Source organism: Branchiostoma lanceolatum, chromosome 10 (assembly GCF_035083965.1).
Source record: "Branchiostoma lanceolatum isolate klBraLanc5 chromosome 10, klBraLanc5.hap2, whole genome shotgun sequence".
In the NCBI taxonomy this organism is placed as follows: domain Eukaryota; kingdom Metazoa; phylum Chordata; class Leptocardii; order Amphioxiformes; family Branchiostomatidae; genus Branchiostoma; species Branchiostoma lanceolatum.
The window spans coordinates 2767976-2795120 of record NC_089731.1 but is presented as its reverse complement, the minus strand read 5'-3'; the positions used below and the strand labels follow the sequence as shown (position 1 = coordinate 2795120).

The 27145-nt window shown below is 44.2% G+C and overlaps 1 protein-coding gene across 1 annotated transcript; it reads left to right on the top strand.

Annotated features, from left to right (window-relative positions):
• LOC136444007 (nectin-4-like) lies at window positions 1–25984 on the top strand. Its single transcript, XM_066441402.1, has 8 exons — window positions 1–1145; window positions 15996–16346; window positions 16954–17247; window positions 20566–20844; window positions 21357–21689; window positions 22067–22135; window positions 23861–24043; window positions 25836–25984. The coding sequence occupies exons 1-8, from the start codon at window positions 1082–1084 to the stop codon at window positions 25904–25906; spliced, it is 1644 nt and encodes a 547-aa protein (XP_066297499.1). The 5' UTR covers window positions 1–1081; the 3' UTR covers window positions 25907–25984.
• The last annotated feature ends 1161 nt before the right edge of the window (window positions 25985–27145 follow it).

Genomic DNA, 27145 nt, shown 5'->3' with positions numbered 1-27145 from the left:
CCCAAACGACCGGGGAGCACTCCTCGGGACGGCAACATGACAGGCTAGAGTGGACAGCAAACATATATGTTTTATGCCCCTTCCTTAGAATGCAGGACCTTTGAATCCGATTTCCGGCCCGCGGTGCTCCCTGCACGGTAAATGAAGGTAATTTCTACAGTAAGCCACTTTGGAGGATCGTTTGGAGAAGCGAGTTTAACGTCCCTGCAAGTCACTCAACAATTACAGCGGTTTTCTCTGCGCAGTCTTTAGCGGTTCCCCGAAGCGCAGAATCCCAGCGGATATGTGTGGGACGGTTATCAAGATTAGAAGCGGGGATAGACGTTTATAGTGAAGAACCTAGTACTTCCTCCCGCCTTTCACATCCCGCCTTTCACACAGGACGGCGTTAAGTGGCCAGAGATCGTCTCAAGTGTCTCTCACATCTGAGCGGAGGACTCTTAAGTTAAAGGAGGCGCCTCGGATAACTCTGGGTTTCCGATTCGGGTCTGAGGCTTATCGATGTCCGGAGATGGAGAACAAACGCCGGTGAGAGAAAGGATCGCGTCGTTAACACACCAGGCAACGCCTTGGGACGTGCGCTCGGTAACGCCGCGTAACGCTGGGGACGTGCGCTTTGTGCGTCAGGTAACGCCAGGAACGTGCGCGCTCCGCAGCGCCAGGTAACGTTCTGCAGCGCCACATGACGCTCGGCACCGCGGTGATTAGGTCAGGTTTACGGGGTTTCCGCGAGGCTAACCCTCCTGCTCACCTGGTGACCGCTCCCTCTGGCCTCTCGCCTTACCGACAGACGGGCGGGGATCAACTTTCGCTTCCCTGATTGATTGATAAATTGACTGATCGATTGATCAACTGACAGTCTTCGCGTTCATCGTGCTCATTATCACCCCCATCTGACCGCCCCAGTAGACCGCGGTGTCGGAGTTATACATGCAGTCACGAGGTTTCTAACGTCCAACCTCGTCCCTGAGAGGTACCCAGCGTCGGTCGTCGTCCCCAGATTGAGAAGCGCAGAACACGACAGGCGGGATTTGTGTGTAGAGCCCCTACCAGTCTCCGGGAGTCCGTTTGATCGAGTAACATGTCCCTTGTTACGTGGCGTCGCGCCGTGCTGATGGGATGGTGTGTCCTGACTCTCATACAAGGTACGTGATTTCATATCTGTGCTGCTTGTGACAAATTGTGTATAGGTTTGTATGGGATATATTTCTCACTCAGGCTCTGCGTAAGAGCCACCGATATTGCGAACGGAAATGACTCTTGCACGCCTTGGAAAATAGTAACGTTGGCTCGGGTGCTCAGCTATAAGGACATCCCCATAGAAGCTGCTGAGCAGGTCGTTGGAATTCTCAGCGTCTACAGAAAATCATTAGTATCGGGGATCGCTGTGACGGGACAATTGGTCTAAGCGACTCTTTGTCGAAGACGGTGCTGCAATCTTGCGCATCAGAACGCTTCGACATAAATACTTCATCACGCAGTATTTGTGATATGAATGTACAAACAATGCTGCGCCCTGAACGGCGACTCCCCCGGTATAAATAAAAGATCAGTTGCCGGCCTGAGGTACTTCATGCTCAGACGGCGCGCCTTACAGCACAATCCCGGGAGGGGAAGAACAAACCCGATCGATAATAAGGTTTTCAGCCGAGCAGTCGGCTCTATATAGCTGGAGACAAGTACCAACAGTTAAAGCTGAAGTACAACAGACACCGCGAGTTTTTACTTCCCCCTATAGCGTGACTGGGGCGCTTTAAAATCCACTTCACTTAAAGAACAACTTAAAGCGGAGGAATTCGGCCCTAATAGCCTGCCAGCTCGGCGTGTGGCGGCATTATTTTCTCGTCGCGAACACTCGCCAATTTGAGGGTAATCGTTTCTACAAGCAGTTGTCGGCAATTGAAATTACAAACCGGGCAATTTCTTCACTCGTGCATTTCTTAATGGGAGTCATGTCGGTTAGCGGCCGACAACGTGAGACGCATTTAACGTCACCGGCGCCACACGTACTCATCAGTCAAGGGGCAGCTGTACCTCAGGGGTTACGGAGGTTCTACGTATCCCCCTCTAAACACACTGCCAAAAAGTCAGGGGGGATTACGAGGGGTTTCGAGTAAACGTAAATGACCCCCCTCAAAAAAAATTCTAGAATATCAGGGGATTTTTCCCCACAGAGGTGTAACAGAGTTCTTCCTACCCCCTCTAATCACACACTGCCAGGAAGTTAGGGGGGGGGGGTAGTTGTCCCTCGGGAGTTTTCGGGAGGGGGGTATACTTACCCCCCCCCCCCTGGTACACTACAAACTTATGTGGTAGTCAGGGTTCTTCATACCACACCCATACGCTTCATAAGATGGACATCAGGGTTTGTATTTCGAACGTGCGTTACAGGGGGTTCTTTAGAACTACTTACACCCTAATAACACTACCATATATGGTAGCCAGGGGGCATGCCTTCCTCAGGGGGTACTGGGGGTGTCCTACTAACCCCAAACACGCAGTCTCAGTGGGGCACATCTCCCTTAGTTTGGGGGGAGTTCTATGTAGCCCCTAAAACATTGCCAAATATGGTAGTCTTCTTCATGGCCTTATAGGGGCTCTTACTCCTTCCCCCAAAGCACATTGCCCAATATAGAAGTCAGGGGGCATCTCTCCCTCAGGAGTTCCAATAGGATCTACTTAGCCGCTAACCACGCTGCCTAATACGGTGGTCCTGTCGGCGTCACGTTCAGGCGAGGATTATGACAAGTTGAAAGATTTACTCGGTCCGACAGACACTGAATTAATGAACTGAAAAGCCAATTCATCACGGAGAGTGGGACGGCTTCATGTTCTGGAGAAATGGACGGTGCGTAACGTTACATTGGCAGCAGGGATAGTGGATCTGAAAACACTGACAGAAATGCAACGTAACATTAACAGCATGGTTGGTTAGAGAATCTTAAAACATTGGCAGAAAAGTAACATTATATTGGCAGCTACTAAAGAGAGAATGTCAAAACGTCGACAGAAACGTAACGTTATATTTCTAGCAGGGACGGTTAAGGAATCTTGATACACAGACAGAAACGCAACGTAACATTAACAGCATGGCTGGTTAGAGAATCTTAAAACATTGGCAGAAAAGTAACATTATATTGGCAGCTACTAAAGAGAGAATGTCAAAACGTCGACAGAAACGTAACGTTATATTTCTAGCAGGGACGGTTAAGGAATCTTGATACACAGACAGAAACGCAACGTAACATTAACAGCATGGCTGGTTAGAGAATCTTAAAACATTGGCAGAAAAGTAACATTATATTGGCAGCTACTAAAGAGAGAATGTCAAAACGTCGACAGAAACGTAACGTTATATTTCTAGCAGGGACGGTTAAGGAATCTTGATACACAGACAGAAACGCAACGTAACATTAACAGCATGGCTGGTTAAAGAAGCTTAATACATTGGCAGAAAAGTAACATTACTCTGCCAGCAGTGGTATATAGGGAATGTTAAAACGTCGATAGAAAAGTAACGTTACATTGGCAGCAATGGGTGGTGGATCCTAAAACACTGGCAGGAACGTGATATTTCTAGCAGGGATGGTTAAAGAATATTAGAAACAAAGACAGAAACTCAAAACGCTGATAGAAAAGTGACGTTACATTGGCAGCAAGGGGTGGTGGACCTTAAAATACTCAAAGAAATGCAACATTACATTAGCAACAGGGTTGGTTAGAGAATCTTAAAACATTGGCAGAAAAGTAACATTGCATTAGCATCAGGGGTAGATAGAGAATGTTAAAACGCCGATAGAAAAGTAACGTTATATTTGCATAAGGGTTGGTGGATCTTAAAACACTGACAGGAACGTAACAATATATTTCTAGCAGGGATGGTGAGGGAATCTTAAAACACAGATAGAAACGTAACGTTACATTAGCATCAGGGGTAAGTAGAGAATCTTAAAATGTTGATAGAAAAGTGACGCTACATTGGCAGCAGAGGTGGTTAAAGAATTAAAGCATTGGCAGAAACATAACGTTAAATTACGCAAGATAACAGTTTCTCAAAAAATTAAATAAAAATTAGAAACAGTAATTGGTTGTAGCAGTGATAGCGAATCTTAAAGTTGAGAGAAAGGGAGAGAGAGAGAGAGAGAGAGAGAGAGAGAGAGAGAGAGAGAGAGAGATGCAAACACGAACCCCAATACGAAGGGTCCTAACGCTTGTTCCTGCATGCGATAATTGCAAGGCACCGCGTCACCCTGAGGCAGGTCGCCTGAACTACTGCTCCCAATTTGGACGAAGCGTGACCAGAACCACGGATCATTAAACCCAGACCTATCCATGCACCATGGACGTGCAGTACAGCATGCCCTTATCTTACTTTGCACAATATTCACCACAGTCTAATCAGTGTAGAATGTCAATGTGTTATTCACTAGAACCTTGGACAGGGCAAACCTATAGACTCTGACGTTTTTGAAAGAGGAGTAAAAGAAACTATTTACATCAGGGTTTAAAAAAAATAACCTTCACAAAACTTAAACCTTCTGCAACTTATGAGCCATAGCCGGTGGAGACACATTTTCTATCTGCGTAACGTGACGTCACAGAAACGGTAGATTGCTCATTCTTTGACTGGAGTTGTACAGTTGAAACTTTGGGTTAGTCCAATTCTTGTGAGTTGGAAGTTCCAGTTCAGCTTTGATTCAGAGTGATTTCTACCAACGCTGATGAACTTTTATGCTAATATCCAGCATAGTCTAATCAGAATTTGCTTGCAACTAATCGAAAACATTCCACCCGAAAATTGGGCACGGCAAAATTGCAGACTTAGTTAATGTCACCTTAAGTAAATAATGACATCTGAACCTAAGCCCAAAATCAATATCAAATGGAAGTACACATTTCCCACAGTTTCTAACACCTAGACATCCTCTTATGTATTTTCTACGTGTCCAGTTGACGGTTTGTCACATCTCACTGTAATTGAATTTCTACGTAAGATCAACCTAGCCGGATTCTGGTGAAGAAGAGGTCAGAAATCCTATTTCCGACAGCTCGACTTTTGGAGAATTCCATCTTCGGGCCAAATTCCTCCTCAGTCAAGTTCAGAAGCGCTGCCCATAACCTCTGATGCGCAGCGATTGTGGGTGTCTGGCAGCTCTCTATATTCATAGAAGCAGAATTGGAGGCATAAAGGATACATATGGCGGTTCTATGAGCGTTCATCTCTCTCTGCTAGCTTCAATCTGGCTGCGCACTAAAGAGTGATTCGATCCTTCCCGTACAAATAACGTCTGTGGCAGCTTTACTGCGGATCGTATAACATCAGCACGCCGCGCGAGCCACCAGGCATCGATTTCTCGTTTATGATGGAGAAACTGACAAATTATTCATTTCAGAAAATCGTTTGTTCCTCTCGTGTACGTCTTATTCTTTCTCAGAGTAAGGGGATATTCTTACGGACATTGTTTAATTTCTATTCTTCTTTCAAATATTCCTAAGATCTATGACTTAGAAGAGGAAAATGTATGCATCTAGATAAATCGTTCGTTCCTTTCTTATTCTTTCTAGAAGTAAGAGGATGCTCTTACTGACATGGTTGGGGGAATGTTTTAATCTTTATTCTTCTTTCAAAAAGTCCTTCAGATATGTCACTTAGACCTATAAAAGCGGAGAAGGTTTACATTTCAAAGAAATAGCTTGTTCCTCTCGTGTATGTCTTATTTTTTCTCGAAGTAAGGGGATACTCTTACGGACATGGTTGGAGGAATTGTTTACTCTCTATTCTTCTTTCAAAAAGTCCTTCAGATATGTAACTTAGCCCTATTAAAGAGGACAAGGTTTACATTTCAAACAAGTCGTTTTTTCTCTTCGTGTACGTCTTATTCTTTCTCGAAGTAAACGGATACTCTTACCGACATGGTTGGCAGAATAGTCTAATCTCTATTCTTCTTTCAGAAATTCCTTCAGATATGTCACTTAGACCTATAAAAGAAAACCATTTGTTCCTTTCGTGCACGTCTTATCATGTTTATCACGGCTCCAAGTAAGAATATACCCTTAACGACATAGTTGGAAGAATAGTTTGATATTTCAAATATTCTGTAAGATCTAGAGCTTGGCCATATGGAAGAGGGAAAAGCATGCAATTCAGAAAATCGATAGTTCGTTTGGTGTTCATCTTACTCTCTCTCGATCTACTCCAAAAGTAAGGGGATACGCTTAACGACATGGTTGGAGAAACAGTTTCATCTTAATTTCATTCTACTTTCTCAAAGATTCTTTAAGATCTATGACTTACCACTATAGAAGAGGAAGGACATATATTTCAGACAATCTTTTGTTCATTCGGTGTACCGTTTATTCTTTACGAACTTCAGATCTGTAACATAACCCTGTAGAAGAAGAAAAGTACAAACTTTTTGTTAGTTTCGTGTATATCATTCTCTCTCGAACTACTCCAAGTAAGGATATTATCATAACGACATGGTTGGAGAAAAATATTTTTTTTTAGATTTCTTTACCTCCTGTAGCAACATAGCCATGTAAAAGAGGACAAAACATACAATTCAGACAACCATTTGTTACATTTGTGTCCTATATCATCTCTCTCTTTCTCTCTCTCTCTCTCTCTCTCTCTCTCTCTCTCTCTCTCTCCACCGTGCTCTCTCTCTCTCTCTCTCTCTTTCTCTCTTCCAAGTAAAAGGGTACCCTCGTAACTCCGATGATGCATGAATATTCCAGCTTTGTTCTGACGAGAAAATTGTTTTCAAAACGTCCTTCAGATATGCAAATTGACCCTGTATAAATATTAAAAAGCCATGTTTATGTTTTCAGGTTCACCGAACTTTATATACGTTTGGCATAGGCTATGTGAATTTAATGACGCTTTTAGTTTAAGCGTAGCGGAAGTCATTCCGTAAGCCCGTATCCCAGTGTTCCTCACCGCCGTTATTACCGCAGTGTCTGTGAAACGGCGATTCCGCGGCCCAAATTGCGGCAATCCCGTTTGAAACAGCGGTGCACTTCGCTTAGAAATCCCCGCAGCCTCGGATGGTTTTCTGTGAATGGGCATCAATAAATTACGAAGGTTGCAATGGAGGGTAAATGAATCATCGCGCTCCGCGTGTCACTTAGCTTTAATCTATCACCGCTGATCGAAGCTCTAACCGGTTTATCTTCCGGCCGTGCCTCGCGCGGGTCATTGTTTGACCAGTGCAGAATGTGTCCCTACTTTCTCCAATCATTGCTTATCGACTGGAGAAGGTTCTGTTTGGCATTAGCAGTAATTCCTGCCCGTGAGGGAATATCAGATTTGATATCGGGTGTGCGCCGGGGTTTCTTTCCAATAAAAACAATAATTACGCCGGGAGCAGGGGAGGTAAATTGTTTGCCCTTCAAACTCGCCCCAGCGAACTCTGATAAATAATTGATCAGAGAAGTGAGCTACTCTTTCTGCTTCCGTCCTCCAAGTGGAAACGACTCTTCCCACGACTTCGGGAACGCGACGCCGCCGTCATTAATATATTTACTCATTTCATTCACACGTATTCATCAGGGATTCGGGAGAAAGTGTTGTTCGATTGTGAAATGTACCGTTAGAAAGATCTGATTCTGATCACATGCTGAATGTTTGAAGTTGGCCGTCTAAGTGTAAGTGTAAGACGCATAAATTAGCGTTGAATATGTTTTTGATGTCGTTCTTCATTTCATTCACACATATTCATAAGGGATTAAGGAGAAAGCTTCGTATGCTCTGCTTAGGATGTGGTGATTTTCAAATGTACCGTTAGAAAGATCTGATGCTAATCACATGCTGAATGTTTGAAGTTGGTCGTCCAAGTGTAAGTGTAAGAAGCATGCATTAGCATTGAATATGTTTCTGATGTTGTTCTTCATTTCATTCACACATATTCATCAGGGATTGAGAGGAAAGCCCCGTATGCTCTGCTAAGGATATGGGGATTACTCGATTCTGAAATGTATCGTTTGGAGGATCAGGATAGGGTGTTATCTCGTGACGTCACATGCTGCTTGGTTGACGTTAGTTAAAGAGTTAGATGCATAAATTAGCATTAAATATGTTTTTGATATCGCAATTACGTGACTGTGATTACAAAAATTAACTAGGATTTATCTGACGCTTCGATGTATAATCATCTAGCATCTCGGTACAAATGCGTAAATGTGCCCAAAAATGATATTTTTGTTATTTTCGCTTTTGTTGGTAGCCTTGAAATAAGGATAGACAAATTGAATTTCGGACCACCTGGACCCAAATCAGTCCTCAGGAACGTAATGCCTGGTAGTGACAGAATAATAGCTTTATGCCACTAGTAGCTTTATGCCCCTAGCCGTGAGAACCCTGGCAGTTATAGGCCTCATCATCACCTGTATGTCAGTGTAGATTCAATTGCTGCGTCTTTCTAAAACCCTGGTTAGAGTAATTTAAAGCAAAACTTGACAAGCACATAGAAAGACATCAAGAGATGGTCTCTGGCCAACCCACAGAAACCAGAGATAACCTGAAATCCCATAATTCCAACATGGGATCTCGTCCTAAGATTCTACTGTACTGTACTGTACTGTACTGTACTGTACTGTACTGTACTGTACTGTACTCTATTTTGCTCTGCTCTATTCTACTCTACTTATTTTTGAATAATTGACTTCAATAAAGTTAAGCCATGCCGGGGACAGCAATGTTGTAAATCCTCTTCGCAAATTGTCACACTTTCGACAACGCAGCCAATCTGCCACAGGCAACAGCCCCTCCCCCCAAATCCCCTGATAAGAACTAGTCCCAATAGACCGATCCCAAAGCCACGCCCCCTGTTCGATTTCGAACACCTCCGTCAAAAACAGGGTTTGACGGACCAAACATGGCCGCCGCGGCTAGATTGAAAATAATGCCACTGACTTCGGTTTAGCTTTTGTGGCACTGAAACCCTTTCAGAGCGGGCCAAATAAGAATGCTATGTCTTCTTTGTTGAAGGCTGTATCCACCGGGTAGAGTTGTTTAAGGAGGGGGTAGGTGTAGTTGCGGTGAGAGCGTAATGTTTTCGGTCAATGTTAAAGCGGTATGCGCCGCATAGCTTTCCCTTGTCGGTGGGCATCAGCGCCCAGTTTCTGACAACCAGCCGATGCACGTGTAAAACAGGGTTCATATATCTGTGATAGGGTTCCCACTGTATTGACTGCATGCATAACAGCCGCATGTTATTTGGTAACTAAGAATTAAAATGCATCCTTTTACTTCCCTGTTCACTTTCAAGTTAACCAGTTTCACACACCAGTAACTGAAGATACGAAACACTGCGCTATAGCGTACTTTGTAGTAGTCAGCATGTGGTACAAGCTTCCTCTCCTTGAGTGCCCGATCTATTTTCTTTTAAATTCGTTTTTGTTCTGAGCATGCAGTCAACCAATACAGTGGAAAACCTGTCCCAGATATACGTACCCTGCTTTACACGTGCTATTTCTGCCCCGCCAACGCTGTTTTTGACGGAGGTGGGCTGAATAGAACAGGGGGTTCTATGGGTCTTCTAATCGTTCGATATGGTGTTCGACAGGATCGGTCTATTTAGATGAAGTTGCAGATGGAAATTGCAAATCTATTATAACCACCTGCCTTTAAGTCTAACTGAAGAATCGTGCGATAGCCATCATCACCAGTGCTTCTGCTGTCTCACACAGGAGAGTTGTGGTCTCCAATACATTTTTCTTGATTACCAGTAAACGAGTTGGCGAGTCGCCCGAATCGAGGCAGAATGAGTGTTTAGCCAGACGGAACTCCCGCACGATGTGTATCGCTAATAGTGTACTCTGGACGATAAGTGCTCTGGACGCACAAGTAAAACATCTCGTCAGCACGTGCCCAAGCGGTCTGATTGGGAGCCCCAGCCGTAAGTGCTTTCCCCTAATCACTCACCCTCTTTAAATTAAACGCATGACCAGCATTACAATCATTGCTCCATCGCGCGGGGGACTGGTGCGGTCTCGCCTGCGGTTTGGAGCCGATCGAAGAAGTGATTGCTGGGAGGTTTTTTACATCGCGATTCAAGATGCGGTTTCCAAATTGACCACTCATCAAAGTACAGCACTCGGACGGTAATTTCTGTGCTTTCAACTGTTCGAGGCTGTTATAAGGTTGTATATATATATACATTACTCTGCGGTAGCTAAAGTACGCACGAATTTTGCTTTCAGATACGAATCATTATACGCGACAAATTGAACATTTCTTCGAAATTAGTCCAAAGCTGTTTGAGTTCTTCTAACACTACCAAAATGATTGCACGTTTTAGAACTGTGCTAGTTTTATTTGATGACTTCGGAATGTGCGGTCAACGTCCATTGGCATTGACACGTGCGGTGCATCAATGTCTCTATCATCTATGTCTATTTTCTATTATCGGTGCATCTACTTCGAATATGTCAGTCAGTATTAGTACAGTCTAGGAGATGGTATTGGGCACAGACAAAATTGATAGTTTCAAGTAAAAAAAAAGAAGAGATCTTTCAGAATCGTGTCCAAGCACAGTTCAATTTACATCTATTATCTAAGATATAAATATATATATATATATATATATATATATATATATATATATATATATATATATATATATATATATATATATATATATATATATATATATATATATATATATATATATATATATATATATATATATTCTAATGGTACATTTGACATTCCATACTTATAGATAGATATATATAAAACTTCTGTATTTAAACTGTTTCTGCAATATCACTTAGACACACATGCAATAACCAGACCGGTGATTAATAGTTTGTTAGACCGTGACCAAACCTTTACTGAGAATCACATTAACCCCTCGTGTTGATGCACACAGATAACACCCCGTCCATCTGTCGTCTGACGCTGTTACATTTATTTTTATATCATATCAAGTTTATTGCAAGTTCTTGCCCGTGGGCTTATTGCAAGTACATGTAACATGAAATGACGAACAGGACAGACAATGGGTAACAATATAACATGTGACTATTCTAGTCTAAATACTGACACTATTTCTAATATATTGGGTTTGACTCCTTTTTCCAAGAAATCAATTTTGGCCGTTTCCTCTATTCACCAAGCAGAGGCTTTCATCGAGAGGGGTAGTTTTGTCCGGGATTTTTTTACGTCCCTCTGAGAGGGACGTAAAAAAATCCTGGACAAAACTACCCCTTTCGATCGAAGCCTCTGCTTGGAGAATACGTTTCCTCTCCCTCAAAGATATTATTATTCTCCTTACAGCACAACTCGAGGCACAGTGATTAAATATCTCTCCCCCAGGCGAACACACTTTCCGCCCTGCCCTTCTCGTAGTACGACATGTCTGTGATGATATTGGCTGATGAATTAAACCTGCCGAAAGTTGCCCGATGATATTTTCTGCGGCTGACACCTCGCGCTGATCGACATTTGGTGTTCTGGAAATCGATGAATGGTTGTCAGAATTCGGAAGAACGTAACAGACCATATCTCTTAGATGCCACAGGCATTTCCGTTTACCAAAGCCTCATGACACTCCCAGCTTGTAAGGTGAAGGATCCTTGTGTAATAAAAGCAAACAGAGAAGAAAACGGGCACCCCCAAGAACTCTGAGTTATAGGCCTCATCATCACCTGTTTGTCAGTATAGATTCAATCGCTGCATCTTTCTAAAACCCTGGTTAGAGACAAGCATTGTGGACATGACACTCCCAGCTTGTAAGGTTAAGGCTCCGTGTGTAATAAAAGCAAACAGAGACCATCACTCACAAGAAAACGGGCACCCCTAACCCCTGATGGTCGCTAGTGAATAAAGAAATTAATTTGGCCGTTTCATCTCCGAAGCTCCCTCAAAGATCCAGCAACAGAAGAGCGTGTGATTAGGTATCGCAGCTCAATTGTAAATTTACACAGTTTACGAGAGTTTCCGGGTCTACATTTGGAATAACACAGTAAAAGGGTTTAAGACCAGAAAGATTAAGTGCACTGTACTCACAGGTTTATGGATGGGAGGCTTATAGACAAGATAAAATCTTTCTTCCAATGATTTTTACGATAATTAAAGTGCAGTATGGCTATGAATTTGGGCTGTTATAAATTTAACGATGGCGTCATTACATGCATATCATCAGTGAAGGTAAGGAACTTAGAGTCAATGTTACGGTAAAATGTTGCCTCGAACCTTCGCCACGTTTTACTAGAAGTTGGTTTATTGTCACGTGAAGATCTTTAATACGTCTTATCTCAGCTTAGACCCTCATGACTCCCTTGGCGAGGTAATTATTGCCATGCATATCCAGCTTTAAGAGACCAGTAGTAATCAGCGTATGTTGCACTATGACAAATTAGGTCCGATAGACTATTTTCCGGTAAGGTAACTACGAGCGACTATAACAAGTTTCTAGGAAGGTTAAGTACAGCGTATGTTTTCAATAGGAAGGGGAAAAGACTTGAAAATTATGAGGATTTGAAGAAGATGGTACTTCGCCCCGGTCAGCCGTTTTAGTTACGGTTAGGCTAAGATCGGCATTTTTCAGGAAAGATAGGTATTGTTATCTTTAAGTGTGACCCGCTATTTTCCAGAAATACACGTGTTGCCCTCTATTTCCTGGAAATGTAGGTACGACTGACGATTTTCCAGGAAGCTTAAGACAGGTACGCCCACTATTTTCCGGAAAGACATGCGTGACCCTCTATTTTCTGGAAACGTAGGTACGACCGACGATTTTCCAGGAAGACAGGTCCGACCCGCTATTTCCTGGAAGGGGCAGCTGTCGTGACCATCTTCACCACAATAAACACCGCCATAAAACTCACCACTAAACCCCCGTCGCTACCTGAGTGGTGGCACCAACCGTCCCTCCATTGACCATGTTGTAATCAGCGAGCCTTATGGTCAACAGACGGCCGTTAGATCGGGAATTAGTGCGTGGAGGACTCGTGCTGGGAAATATCGACAGACATGTCGGAATGGCTTGGGAGTTCTTCTCTTTAAATAGCTTGTTTTCATCACCTTTGTATCCAGGTCGTACTAAAGCCAAATAGTGCTTTTGTCGCTGTCAACTTGTAATGGACACTGATCATGAGTCGCTTTAAACATGTCAGGCACAGAGTCTATTCCCCAGCTCCATCTGGAATACGTTTTTAAAGCCTACATATAGATTCCCGGGTGGCTCAATCGTTTTCCTTCATATATAGTTCGTTTTCATCACTTCTCCGTCGAAGGCAGGGCTGTACAAGTGCTCCAGAAGGCTTATGCCGAGCTAGCAACCGTTAAACCTGTCCAATAGTATTGGTCGCATCCCAGATCATATTTTTGACCTGATGGCTCTAAATGTTTTCTTTATAAATAGCTCGTTTTCATCACTTCTCTTTCGACGCCAGGGCTGTACAAGTACTCCGGAGTGCTTATGAGCCAGCAGCCGTTAACCCTGTATTGGTCGCATCCCAGATCATACTTGTCCGGACGGCTCTAATGCTCATCCTTATAAATAGCTTCCGTCGTCACTTTTCTTTCAACGCCAGGGTTGTACACATACCAGAGAGTATTTATGTTCCAGGAAATGCTTAACCTGTCCAATAGTATTGGCCATATTCCTAGATCATACTTGTCCGGATGGCTCTAACGCCTATCCTTATAAATAGGTCTTCGTCATCACTTTTCTTTCGACGCCTGGGTTGTACAAATACCAGAGAGTGTCTGTGTTCCAGGAAATGCTTAACCTGTCCAATAGTATTGGTCATATTCCCAGATCATACTTGTCCGGATGGCTCTAACGCTTATCCTTATAAATAGGTCTTCGTCATCACTTTTCTTTCAACGCCAGGGTTGTACAAATACCAGAGAGTCCTTTTGTTCCAGGAAGTGCTTAACCTGTCCAATAGTATTGGTCATATGCCTGGATCAATTTGTCTTGATGGCTCTAAATGTTTATTTTTGCAAATAGCCTTTTTTCGTCGCCTTTCGTTCGACGCCAGGGCTTTACAAGTACCCTACAGTGCTTATGAACCAGTAACCGTTAAGCCTGTTTGATAGTATTGGTCATATCCCTAGATCATATTTGTCATGATGGCTCTAATTTTTATCTTTAGGAATTATCATTTTTCTGCATACGGAATACCTTCTAACGAGCAACATGCTGTACACAGATTCCCGGGTGGCTTATGCATTTACCTTTATGAATAGCCCGTTTGCATCACTCTTCTTTTGACGCCAGTGCTGTTCAAATACCGTAAAGTGCCTATTAGCTTGTAAACATCAAGATTTCATCGTTGGCATTCCTATATCCTATACATCATGTCCTTATGCCTCCAATGTTCATCTTTATAGATGGCTTGTTGCTATCAATTTTCTTTTGATGCCAAGGCTGCAGAAAAATATGTGTCTTTGATCTAGGAAACGTTAAGCCTTTATTTGTCGCATCGCTAGATCATACATATCCTGGAGGCTCCAATATCTATCTTTAGAAAAACCATAGAGAGCTTTATGTTCCAGCAGATCTTAAACTTGTTCAATACTATTGTTCATAACGTTAGATCATATTTGTACGGATGGCTCTAATGCTTTATTAATAGCGCATTTCTATAATTTTTCTATCGCCAGCGCTGACCAAATATGCCTATGAGCTAATAAACGTTAAACTTGTCCAATAGTATTGGTCATATGCCTAGATCACACATTGTGGCTCTAAATGTTATCTTTGTAAATAGCTCTTTTATCGCTTTTCGTCCGATGTCAGCGCTATACAAATACCACAGAGTGTCTATGAGCTATTAAACGATAAACCTGTATTGGCTTCATCGCTAGATCATACATTTCCTAATAGCGCCAATATCTATCCTTACAAATACCAGAGGGTGCTTAGGTGCCAGTAAACGTGCAACCTGTCCACTACTATTGGCCGTATCCCTATATCATATTTGTCCTCATGGTTCTAATGCTTATCCTTATACATAGCTCGTTGTTATCACTATTTTTTACCACCATAGATGTGCAAATACCAGAGGGTGCAGTATATATAATGTGCCAGTAAAGGCTTATCCTGTCCAATAGTATTGGTCATATTCCTAGATCATCTTTCTTCTGAAGGCTATAATGTTTATTTTTATAGATATCTCGTTGTTATCACTTTTCTTTTGATACCATGGTCAGCGCTGTGCAAATAGTAGAGTGCTAATGTTTCAGAAAACGGGCAATCTGTCCAATAGTACAGTACACATCCCTAGATAATACAACTTGCCCTGGTGATGGCTCTAAATATCATCTTTGTAAATGGCTCTTTTTTATCGCTTTTCGTCCAACGCCGGCTGCACAGATACCACAGAGTGTCTATGAGCTAGTAAACGCTAAACCTGACTAACAGTCTTGGCCGCATTTACTAGACCATATTTGTCCCGATGTCTCTAATGTTTATCTTTACAAATAGCTGGCTGTTATCACTTTCCTTTTGACACCATCGCTGCACAAAACCCCAGCGCTTATGTGCCAATAAACGCTAAACCTGCCCCAGCAATATTGGCCGGATCGCTGGAAGATCAAACGTTGCAGTTAGAGGAGCTGACGACTTGCCCGATGGCAGAGATTACCATCGCTGATCCCACAGGATAACTCCAGGCGCTGTTAAGGCTATAATGAAAGGACGCTGGAAGTACATTCATAAACTAACGTGTGTAGCGACGCGTGACGTGAATACGAACTCAAAAGTTTCAGTACTTGTCGCGACAAGACTTTTAAGGGATAGATTTAGTCTAATCCGGACTTTTGTGGGACAAAATCGAATGGCAAAGATTCACTTACACCTTATACAGGGCAAAACTGAGCAACAAAAACATGAAGCTGCTTTATATGGTGAACTGTAGAATTCAACCTCTTATAGAATAGTCACGTTTTTCTCTGGTGATCTTAAACAACTTGTCTGTGCATAAGATGTGACAGGAAGGTTTTAACATTCAGAATCTTTTTTCTTCACTCTTGGCAGTGTGTACAGCTTCTTCCGGAGTCAACCTAACCTTACCGGAAGTGGCGTACGGCACCCTGGGTGACCCCGTGACTCTCCCCGCCACCTTCAGCACCGACAGGAGGGTCATGAACATCGCCTGGTACAAACTGGACCCCAGAGAACCGACTTCCCGCACGCAGATCTTCTCCTACTACCCTCCCCTCCAAACCAGGGAGTCGTACGGAGATTACGTCGGCAGAACTTCTCTCGAGGACCAGGCGTCCCTGAGGATCGCCCGCACCAAACCGGCAGACGAGGGGAAGTACATCCTGTCCGTGTCTGTGGAGGGGGTCGGCAGCAGCGAGGGGCAGGTCCAACTCTTTCTTATGGGTGCGTAATATAATTTAGTATTACTACTTCATACAGACCTGGAAATGTACGTTTCACCAAGGAGGTTACATGGTTTTACATACAACGGGACAAAATCAGACGTTCCTAATATTAACGTTCCTAAAGTTGAAGCTGGAGTTAACTTTGTTGTAAGGGCAAGGAAATGCTCCCCAAGTTTCTACAGCCTTACACAGTATGTTTTGCCCACTACTTCGTAAACACGTAGCCTTGCAATCACGTGACTCTGATAGTGGGTCAACGGTGCCTGGTAGCTTGCACTGATACTTAAAGTGGATTACTCATCTGGGTTGTAGAAAGTATTTAAATCTAATCTAAATAATGATGAGTTTTGCTGATTTTACAGGCAATGCATCCCTTGAACTTCAGAGTTTTGGTATAAAACCTGGTTCTGCCAGATCTTTCCTTAGCCACTGACGAAAGATAGCGGATGCTGTCTGAAACATCTGACTGTTTCAAAATTTTATCCAGTTGCTTGAGTAACTTTTTTTGGCGTATACCTTGAACTATCTCATGTAATTCTTTTCTTTTAATGTATTTCAGGCCAGACTAAATGTTCATGCCATGTGTTCTCTTTTTTTCTGACCAGTCCCTCCTACACTGAGAGTGGGTCCGTCCAACCCCTACGTCACCGCCTGGGGCAAACCAGCTCTGCTGACATGCGTAGTGCGGGGTGCCAAACCGAACGTGACGTCACTGCACTGGGAAAAGAATGGCGTGACGATTGACACGTCAGGGTCTCACACCAAGTTCGTCGGCGGGAACTTACAGAGACCCGCCCTGCATATACGTCACGTGGGCAGGGCAGACTCTGGGGTGTACGCATGCGTGGCTGATCACGTGGTCACTGTCGTCAGAGCAAGCCTGGCCCTGAATGTTTATTGTAAGCATTCTACACTATTATCAATCAAAACGTCGTGCTTATTTCTATCAAGCTGTCGTTGTCAGATAAGGCACAACCACCGCTGTGCATTCTCGGGTAGTTTACGATAATTGCTTGCATAATTGATATAGCGGTATAAATAGGCTTCGCTAACGTTCTTATCAAGTTACCGTTATCAGATAAGGCTTACACAACGTGACAAATGACGTGAGAAGGAAATAACATAATAATCAAAGCCATTATAGATGTGGAGGCATGAGGATCTATCATGGCCGCGTGAAATCAATCCGAACCTATCAGTGGCGAGGCGTGTTCATTACATGCCCTACTGACAAGCCTGATAAATTATACACACGCCTTTCAATTCCAGTCATCGCTCGCAGATAAAGTATTCAGCGTTAATACACGCATAAATCTCCTGGACTATGTCGCATGAATCATGAGCTATAAGCCCCGTGACAGCCGCTTACACCCCCATTCTACTAGGGCGGCGACATCGCTGCGACCTAACATTTCACAGATCGTTCAACGAATGTCATTGATAAAGGAACAAAATGTTTTCACTCTTTGTGTGTTTCGTTGCCATACTTTTCAGTCATACTTTAACATTTTGCATAACATTTCAATAATGAAATCAAGGGTTAGACAAACCCAATGTAGGTCGCAGCGAGATTTCCTTCTAATGTAATGGTGGCCTAACGGTATGAATATCAAACTTTCTTTCTATCTTCAGCCAATTTGTCAACCACTGTGTTTTGCTCTTTTTTAGTCTTACTCTTACATTTTGCACGATTGTCCAAATATGACCATGATGTCCACACAAGTCCATTTTTTCAGATCTCTATTAGTGTAATTTTTACAAATTTGACACTATTCTTCCTGGAGTCCGCCTACATTGAATGCAATCAAATCAAATAGGTCACGGCTATATCCTAGCGAGATCACCGTCAAATAGAATGGGGTCTTTACGATATAAATCACACACTCACACACACACACACACACACACACACACACACACACACACACACACACACACACACACACACACAAACATACATACACATGCCCTTCGTCCCGCTCGGGACAGCATCTATCTTGCCCCAGCTGTGCGACACGCCACCTAACATTGATCCGCACAGATAGGATTACGGTTCACGGCTAGATTATCCCCGGGGTCGGATCGATTATCCTTAGAGCCACATTGATTCCCGTCCCCAGTCGATAGCGCTGTCAGTCCCGCGGGGGGCGCACGTGAACTGATAAGAACGCCACGAGCGCAGCGAAGTTCTGTAGCTTTAATTGCATAGTAACTAGATTTAAGGCCACGGTAAGTCAATTGTAGCCTCCTTCGAAGACTTCTGGAGCGGTCCTGTGTTTTTTTTGTGGCAGCGCTGATTCGCGATGTTCAACATGGGCTAAGGTTCTCTATGTCGGGAAAGGGAGCTGGCCCGCCCCAGAACCGTATCCCATGTTGGAAATTGCGAATCAGCGCTCCCAAAAAATAAACGCCACCGTTCCGGAAGTCTGCGAAGGAGGCTATAGTTAATATACCCCAGCTTGAGGTCTAATGCGAGAGTGAGAAAGAAAAAACAAAATGGACAACAACAAAAAACTAACAAGATAGAGACCATAAGCGTTGTAACAAGAATTGAAACGCCGGAACTTGGTTCTGTATCTGTATCTATACCTGTATAGCCGGTATAATCGCCCTTCGGCGTAACACACCAGCTTCGCAGGTACGCGGCGCGGCAGCAGCTGGTCATATTACACTGTACGGCCTGTCACACCTAACTCGCATCACAACCAACACGTCCTCTATATGCTTGTATTAAACAACTTCAGAAAGTGGTAGCCTATCATCACTTTTACTACACTCTATCCTACTGAACCATCTGAAATTGTATTCCCTTCATTAACATATCTATTCAGAGCTTTGGTATAAAACCTAGTTCTACCAGATGCTGTCTGAAACGTCTGACTGTTTCGAAATTTTATCCAGTTGCTTGAGTAACTAATTTTGGCGTACACTCTAGGCTATCATGCCGGTCTCACATTAACAGCTACACTCAAGGCATCACTAGATGAAATCGCAATTTCTTGGCTTTTCTTTTCTTTTCGACATCAAGCGGAAATCAATGCGGGCGTACGCTGATGCCATCCACAAAACTCCCTTGCTGTGGCCTAAGTTGATTTAGCGCGCTAATGGACGGGACTGAGTCAGCCCTGACAGGCTAGCGCTGTAAGACACAGTCCTGCGGCTGGCGGCGGGCGTTAATGAGTCGGCTCTTTTATCCCGCAGACAGGGAACAACGGCACTAATCACGTTATCAGTAAGGAACAGCTAACAAGGGCACTAATCATGTTATAAGCAATGAAAGCTGACAGTAGAGGTAACAAAGACTGGCATCTGAACAAATCAGATTAGAGCTTACCGCGCATACACTACCCAACACTCGGGTTTCAACAGCAATGTACAGTACTGTAGATCAATAGCTTCAGGACCTGACATCATGTCAAAGCAACTTCGTTTACAGGTGAGTGTCACAAGTTCTGCAATGTAGTGACAGTCAATTTCAGCAGGCTCTTCTTGCTCTTATCTATCTTATATGACGGAAATTGATGCCGCGGGTCTCAAACAGAGCTACTTATGCAGCAGGGCATTTATCTGACAAGTTCCATTTTATGTTCGTACACATTAACTTGCTGTCAATGCGAAGAGTGTTGATACGTATCTTCCCCAAGGCCCTGCTTAGGAAGGCATGGAACTGGGCGTGAGGCGGTACTGACCTGACCCACTGGGCAGGGGAGCGGTACAGACTTCCAGGCAGGTTCGACCCTCTTGGCTGGTCGGTGGTCTAGACTTCCGGACAGGATTGACAGGGTTGACCCACGAGGTGCCGAGGAGGAGGGGGGGGGGGGGTGCTCAGACTGGCAGGCAGGGTTAGGGTGAGCTGGGGATACAGGCGGTACAGCCCACTGTGTGTGGGGTGGGTGTGGGATGGGGGGTGTTGAATATTACCTCTCAGGCAGGTTTCATCTATTGTGCTGGGGGGGGGGGGGGGGGGGTGGCAGACTTCCAGGCAGGTTTGACCCGCAGAGTATTTCTGACACTGAAATAACGTGCCCATGCCGTGATGGAAAAGTGGGTCATTAATTCTGAGTAGAGCTGTAGACCCATTGGTCGGTTGCAGATCCATCGTCAGTCATGGGTACGTATTTCTGACACTGTTAGTCACGAGCCCATGTGGTGTCCACGATAGTGGGTCACTGCTTCTGAAGAGGGTTGTAGTTCTAAGTTCCTCTGATTTCTTTCAGACCCGTCGTCTGTCCTGAGCATCTCGGACTCCGTGACCGCCACGGTGTCCGACCACATCACCCTGCAATGCGTGGCGGACGGGAACCCCCCTCCCAACATCACCTGGTCACGTGACGGGGTGTGGCTGGCCAGCACCTCCAGCCGCCTGACCAGGGACGCCTGGACCTCCACCCTGCAGCTGCGTGACGTCACGGTGAACGACAGCGGCACCTACTGGTGCAGGACCAGCAACCGGGTGGGGAGGGGTTCCTCAAGGTCACTTCAGGTCACCATCAGAGGTACGCGGTTTCTACAGCAGTTGTAATATGATGCAAAATATACAGTGTCCCGTGCCTAAAGTAAAGGTCAAGTTGTAAGACTCAAGGTGACCTCACATAATTATTGAACGTCCGATAGAATGTCGTTCTGTGCCATGCTACCGAAAACGTGGTACGCGGTTCCTACTGGAGCTGTAATATGATATTCTAGTCACTGGCACTGCATGATCCACTGTGTCCACACTGCGTCAATGTCATGTTGAAGCAAGGTCACCCCATATCACAATCGGAGTCCTATAGAATAGCTGTCTTTTGTTGATTCCTAATGAAAATGCATCACATTTGGATAGCCTGAACGAATGTTGATTTAAGTCACTTGTTAATCAGTATTTGTTTGCAGATGTTTACAAGTTTTTGAAAGGTTGAAAAGGTTTAATAACGCATGGCGTTAACAAGGCTAAATGGTCCCTCTCCCCCGTGTGGCTCAATATTGTACTAGGTCTGCTTTAACTGCTTTTGGCGTTGCCCCACAGAGTCCAGACTGGGGATCGGTATCTCCACTCTAGCGGTTGTGGTTGGTGCGACAGACAGTGTCCTGGCGATCGTGGTCTGCGTGGCGCTGTCCACCTACATCGTCCGGAGGCGGCGGCTTCAGTGCGGGAAGAAACGGATCCCGGTTTACCCCAAGGCGGCGAGACAACAGCCAACCCGCGTGGAGGGAACAGCAGAACCTTCACCGTACGCAACAACACCCTACGTCACATCACCTGCTACGTCACCCCACGTCACAACGCGCTACGTAACCACGCCTGCTACGCCAGGTTACGTCACAAGATCTACAACATCACCCCACGTAACAACACCTGGTACGTGATCTTGTGTAACAAAAATTAAGCAGGATAGTTACATGCATAGGTGTCTCCTCTGAGAATTATCATAAATTTGCATCAGTAATTAACAAGTGTCGTGCTCATTATCGGACCGTTGCAGGTCAGAGGGCAGAATTATCCTGCAATTATCGATAAAGTTAGGAAGTGTGGTCATGATAAATTGAAGGTCTTGCACCAATCAACATCAGCTGTAAATTCCCTCGGGCCCATTTACCGATTTACCCCCGAGTTGCACCGAGTTTTACGGTGAGGAGAGGACTTGCGAAAATTCTTCGTGGAAGGAAGAAAAAACGACTACATTAAGATATTAATCTAGAATCCATTTTTGACGATGATTTGTTAACAACCGACAGACAAGCCGACGAACGGAACAGCCTGCAACGGCGGCATCAACACCATCCGGAGAACGATGGGACAGAAAGGTGGGTCTGTCAGATCCGTCCCGGCATGCTCTGGTCGTTTGGCTCTGCTGTTTGCTATAGCGAAACAGGTATTTCCTTTTGTATCTTAAAGTGTGTGAAACTAGTCTCTAGCTGCAACCTGCCTGAGTGCTTCGACCAGGGAGTGGCCCATTGCTCTCTCCGTTATATTCCTCCATGTTGCACAGTCCATGGCCCTAAAATCTGCTACCTCCCCCCCTCCCCCAAGCAGGGGGGTGCTACTTTTAAACTAAGTCCTGTGTCTTTCACGATCTGGTCTTACCAACACTTGGGATCTTCCGCTGGGTCTGGAGTTAGTAAACTCCTAGTTGTTAGCTTTTGCAAACCAATTAATCATGTTTGTGGTGGTCTCCTCATTATATGACCAAACATCTTAGTTCTCCACATGTACAGGAAAGCACAATTCAACCCTGCCCTACAATGTCTTATATCAATAAACCATTTGGTTGATTGGCTGACTGATTGTGGCCCGTGCAGCGAAGATGGTCCCTTATGCATGTAACCCTCCGGCCACACATGAACATGCAATAAGGATGATCATTAACCCGCCAGAAGGGGACCGCAGCGCACATGTAGATGCAGTAAAGGTTGGACTGACAAGTCTGCGGGCAGAAGGGATCATCTGGCCCTGAAGGGCTTTGCCGAGCTTTGCATCTTATGCGCATATATCATCTACCCCACTTCTGCCCTGGCTCCTAACCGTATTCATCTAACGTATGCTTTTTTTCAAACTTGTAGAGAAAAAGTAAACTCAGATACTTACATGCATTTAAGATGTCCATTATCTATTTTGGATTTTATACAAGCAATACTGAGTTACGATGATCACCGCCAAAATTAAGAGGGTAGCTCAATACATCAATGATGAAAAAATTTCGGCAATTTCAAACATTTTCGCTGTTGAAGCAAGGTGCTTTATTACCTCCATGAAAAATGGAAGTATTGTTTTCGGAGTGTCTGTGTGTGTGTCCTCGTTTCTGTGTGTGTTTCCGGATCTTTGTGGTTAGCATAACTTACGAACCTCTGGATAGATTACGGTGATATTTGGTATGTGGGTGTTCTGAAGACTAAGGTCAAGGTATCTAGATTTTGGACCCCGCGGCGTGACATCGGTACTGCAGCAGAACTTCCGTTTTTGTCATCTTTTGTCCTGGGCATGCTAACTTTGATTTGCACTCTGCTATTACCAAAATTAGAATTAGTGCCCATCCCCTTGAAATTGAGAAAGGGCGGTACAAGAACTTACCTGTATGCGAAAGAATTTGTAAATACTGCATGTCAAACAAGGTGGAAGACGAAACACATTTTATGTCAAGTTGCCCATTCTACGACCACGAAAGAAATGAGCTTTTTAAATACGCCACCTTTTTCCATCCAAATTTCTCCACGTTTTCAGACGAAAAGAAAACTACTCTCCTCTTAACATCACAAAACCCACACATTACAGAAAAAGTGGGATCATTCGTCTTCCACTGTCTCGCAAAAAGAAGCCGAACCCAATAAGTTAGAACTTAGTGTCATTAGTTAAGACTAGAGTAGTCATATGTTATATTGTTCATCATTATCTGTCCGTCCACTCTGTATTACGTATACATGTACATGTACATGTACATGTACTTGCAATTAGCCTACGGGAAGGAATTTGCAATAAACTAAACATTGTCTTGTTGTGTTGTTGCTGATGCCTTTTGCTGTTGTGTTTCGCAGAAAGGAGGCATGCCCGTGCTGTTTACTCCTACCTGCCGCGGGAGGAGAACGAGCTACGGCTGGAGGTGGATGACGTCATCGAGGTGCTGGAGGGGGAAGATGGCGGCTGGTGCTTGGGTTACCTGCGGGGCAGGATAGGGCTCTTCCCCTCCAACTACGTCAGGTTCTCCTTCTCACCAAAAGGTGAAAACTTCCAGCAGATTCTATAACAGCTACTAAAGATCACTAAGTATGTTCACGTGACGTCACAAGCTGTAAATATAAACAGCCGCCGCCATGTTGATGGTGTGAACTAGATCCAAGATGGCGACTGGTCATTACGAACGCACAGCAGTCACTTGTATTGATGGTCCAAAGTTCTCCAAACATTCAGAGATAATATCAGGCACTTTAAGCTCAGGGAAATCAACTGGCCATGGATGAAACTGATTTTCTTATATACGATGATTCTATCATCAACATGGCAATGCACTTTAACAACGCACTTCAACAACCACCATTGAAGACTTATATGTAACATTTAGGCTTTGTTAAGTGGGTTCGTGAGTGTCGCCGGGCATCTTGAACCAACTAGCTGTCATAGTGTGACGTTTTGCAATGTTATGTGATCTTATACACTTGCTTCCTGACAACCGCAGCATAGTTCATCCACACTGAGCTTCCAGCGGCACCAATAAACCGGTGACATTATACAGCAGAAGCCTCAAAAGACGGGAGAAAAACGTGCGTGGTTTAACCATGAGCTGTGCCCGAAGCTCAAGCCTGTCCTCATTACTCAGAACCAGACATGACACGATACACCCGAACATGTTTAAATCATACGTGAGACTAGGATTTTCCCGTCACTTGGTCTGCGCGTCAAAATGGCCAGAGCAATCTTACAGGAACCAAACGTCGGAATGGTTGTCATGGTTGTAGAAACCTATTTTGAGTTCTCGATTTTCGTAGCCCAAAGAACGATTTTCGTTTAGGGTCTTCTTTACTTTACTTCACATGAACGCAGCATTGACGATAGAAGAGAATGGGCGATACATGAATAACATGTTTGGTCGGCAAGTTAATAGATAATGTATATCGCCAATTTCCACAGTGATGGTTAAAAGTGAAATCGGTTTGATTCTAGTTATGCCAATTTTGTTCTACCTTTGATCATAAATCACTTTATATCTATGTTTTGTAATTCAGACATTCAGATATGCCAAAGGAAAGATCAATAGATTGTACAACAACGACCTCAGAATGAGGAGGGGCAGGTCTCGTCTACATATCGTTAATACAAGAGTTGTGCCCACGGCACAAACGGCTACTTGTTTTTCTAACGCAGGATCAAACATACATCTGTCTTCACGACGCGTAGATTTGTTTTCCCTATTGTTTTTTTCCATCACCTGCGCTGCAGCTTGAGGATTACCGCGCTTAAAACCGTATACAGCCTGGTTAGATACCATATGTCAGGATATAGATTCTCTACCCTGTCTCTGGAGATTGCAAGCTGAGTAGAGATCACAATCGGGGTGTCTAAAAAGATATTCCGAACTTTTCAACTTCTCTTCATGTAACTTAAGGTCAATGGGTTGACTTCAAAGTAGGATGTCTAAATGAGAGGCTACCCTAACATGTTCCTGGCAGCCTGATCGGATTCATTATTTACAGAGACGCCGATCGGGCTCTCTACCGGTAGAATTGGCGATTCTACTACTCTCCGTGCAGAGGAGGGGTTCCGGCTGGGTTTTGATGATCTTTTTATGCGTTTTTGTCGGGCTTTCTACTTTGTCATGTTTTCTTCTCTGTCAAAGTAGAAAGCCCGACAAAAACGCCTAAAAGCAAGTCAAAAACCAGCCGGAACCACTCCTCTGCTTGGAGAGTACGAGTCTACCAGATCCCAATCTCCTACTCTGACACATATTCTAGACATATGAATCAGATCTGGAAGAGCGTTACTCTCATTTCCTGTCTTATGTTATTCCGTTCCCAGCTCTGCGCATCGGGCCGGACCACCGGACGCCTGCGGCTGGCAGTTCCTCACTTCACCCCGGCAGCTTATAACACCGGCTGGGCGACTGTACCTGCCAACGGGCGAACACATTAAAACCCGCAGCCTTGTGGCAAACTTTGGGATATACACGAACATCTGACGCTGCCACTTACATGATGGGCATTCGTCTTCTAGCAATGTTTGGAAATGCGAGATCATTTCATCCTGCTGCGCCAAATGACCTGCTTTGTGTGTGCGGCCGTCTGTAACTAGTAAGATCCACTATCTGTTGTTACCATGGAAACCATCGCCAGCGGGCTTTCACACCAGTTCACGCAGATTCTAAGTGTCTTTTGACTACAGCTGAAGAATCAGCTCTCAAATCGCATATCCGCTCACACCTTCACAATGTCAAGAGAAAATCTGTGCGAAAGGCACTCTTGGAGATTCAGTTGGTGCCATGATCATCAATTTCTAAGACGGATGTCTTCAATCTCTCCAAACATCGACGGGCATTCTTGGAGTGATTTCAGCTTTTTAAGAAGCTGATGCCGTCTTGCCAAAACCTGCTCAATGCCTGAAGCATCCGCATGGTTACCTGGATCTAGCCGGAGCTGAGGCTGACGTGGGAAGTAAGTTAGTTGTGATGCATCTCTCATCGGATTCGTCCTTGGACTATTTGCCGCTTCTAACGTACTTTCGCTTCTGAATGTATGGATGTATCAACAATGATTGTCAATCGTTAGTTTACTACGTTCACTTTGATTGCATATCAATTCATAGTTTTTGCTTAAGACTTTGTGAAAGAGGATTCTCGTAAGTCATTGACGAAAGGTAGTGGATACTCTCTGAAACGGCTGACCGTTTCCAAAATCTATCCGGTTGCTTTAGTAACTATTAGTATTACCAAGGAGGTTATATTTAACCTCCTTGGTATTACCTTGCAATCGAGTGATACGTGTCCCAAACCAAAAGTCAACCTAAGATAATCAGTTTCCTTAGAACCGTTTCTTTATTAAATGCCTCAACGTCCATTGACAAATCATCACACAAATCGATCAATCTCTTTCAGGGAATACGTCGTCGGTCAGACTGATGCTTGAGGTCCCGGATGTTATGACATCGTCGTTTGGCAACAGCCGACACTCGAGCTGGTGTCTCCTTGGCCTGTGTTACACAAATCTCTAGCTGTCAGGAGATATTTGGCACCCTCGCGGGCCATTTGCAGCTAGTTGCTCGATTTCTAGTGTCTACTCGGACATGGGTCTTACTTTGCAAATGTCAACACACACACAACTTTGGGGCTACAT

Coding starts and splice junctions, on each gene's coding strand:
- LOC136444007 (XM_066441402.1), top strand. CDS start 1,082: ATGTCCCTTGTTACGTGGCGTCGCGCCGTGCTGATGGGATGGTGTGTC. Junction 17,248..20,565: donor CCTGGCCCTGAATGTTTATT/GTAAGCATTCTA, acceptor GATTTCTTTCAG/ACCCGTCGTCTGTCCTGAGC. Junction 24,044..25,835: donor GTTCTCCTTCTCACCAAAAG/GTGAAAACTTCC, acceptor TTCCGTTCCCAG/CTCTGCGCATCGGGCCGGAC.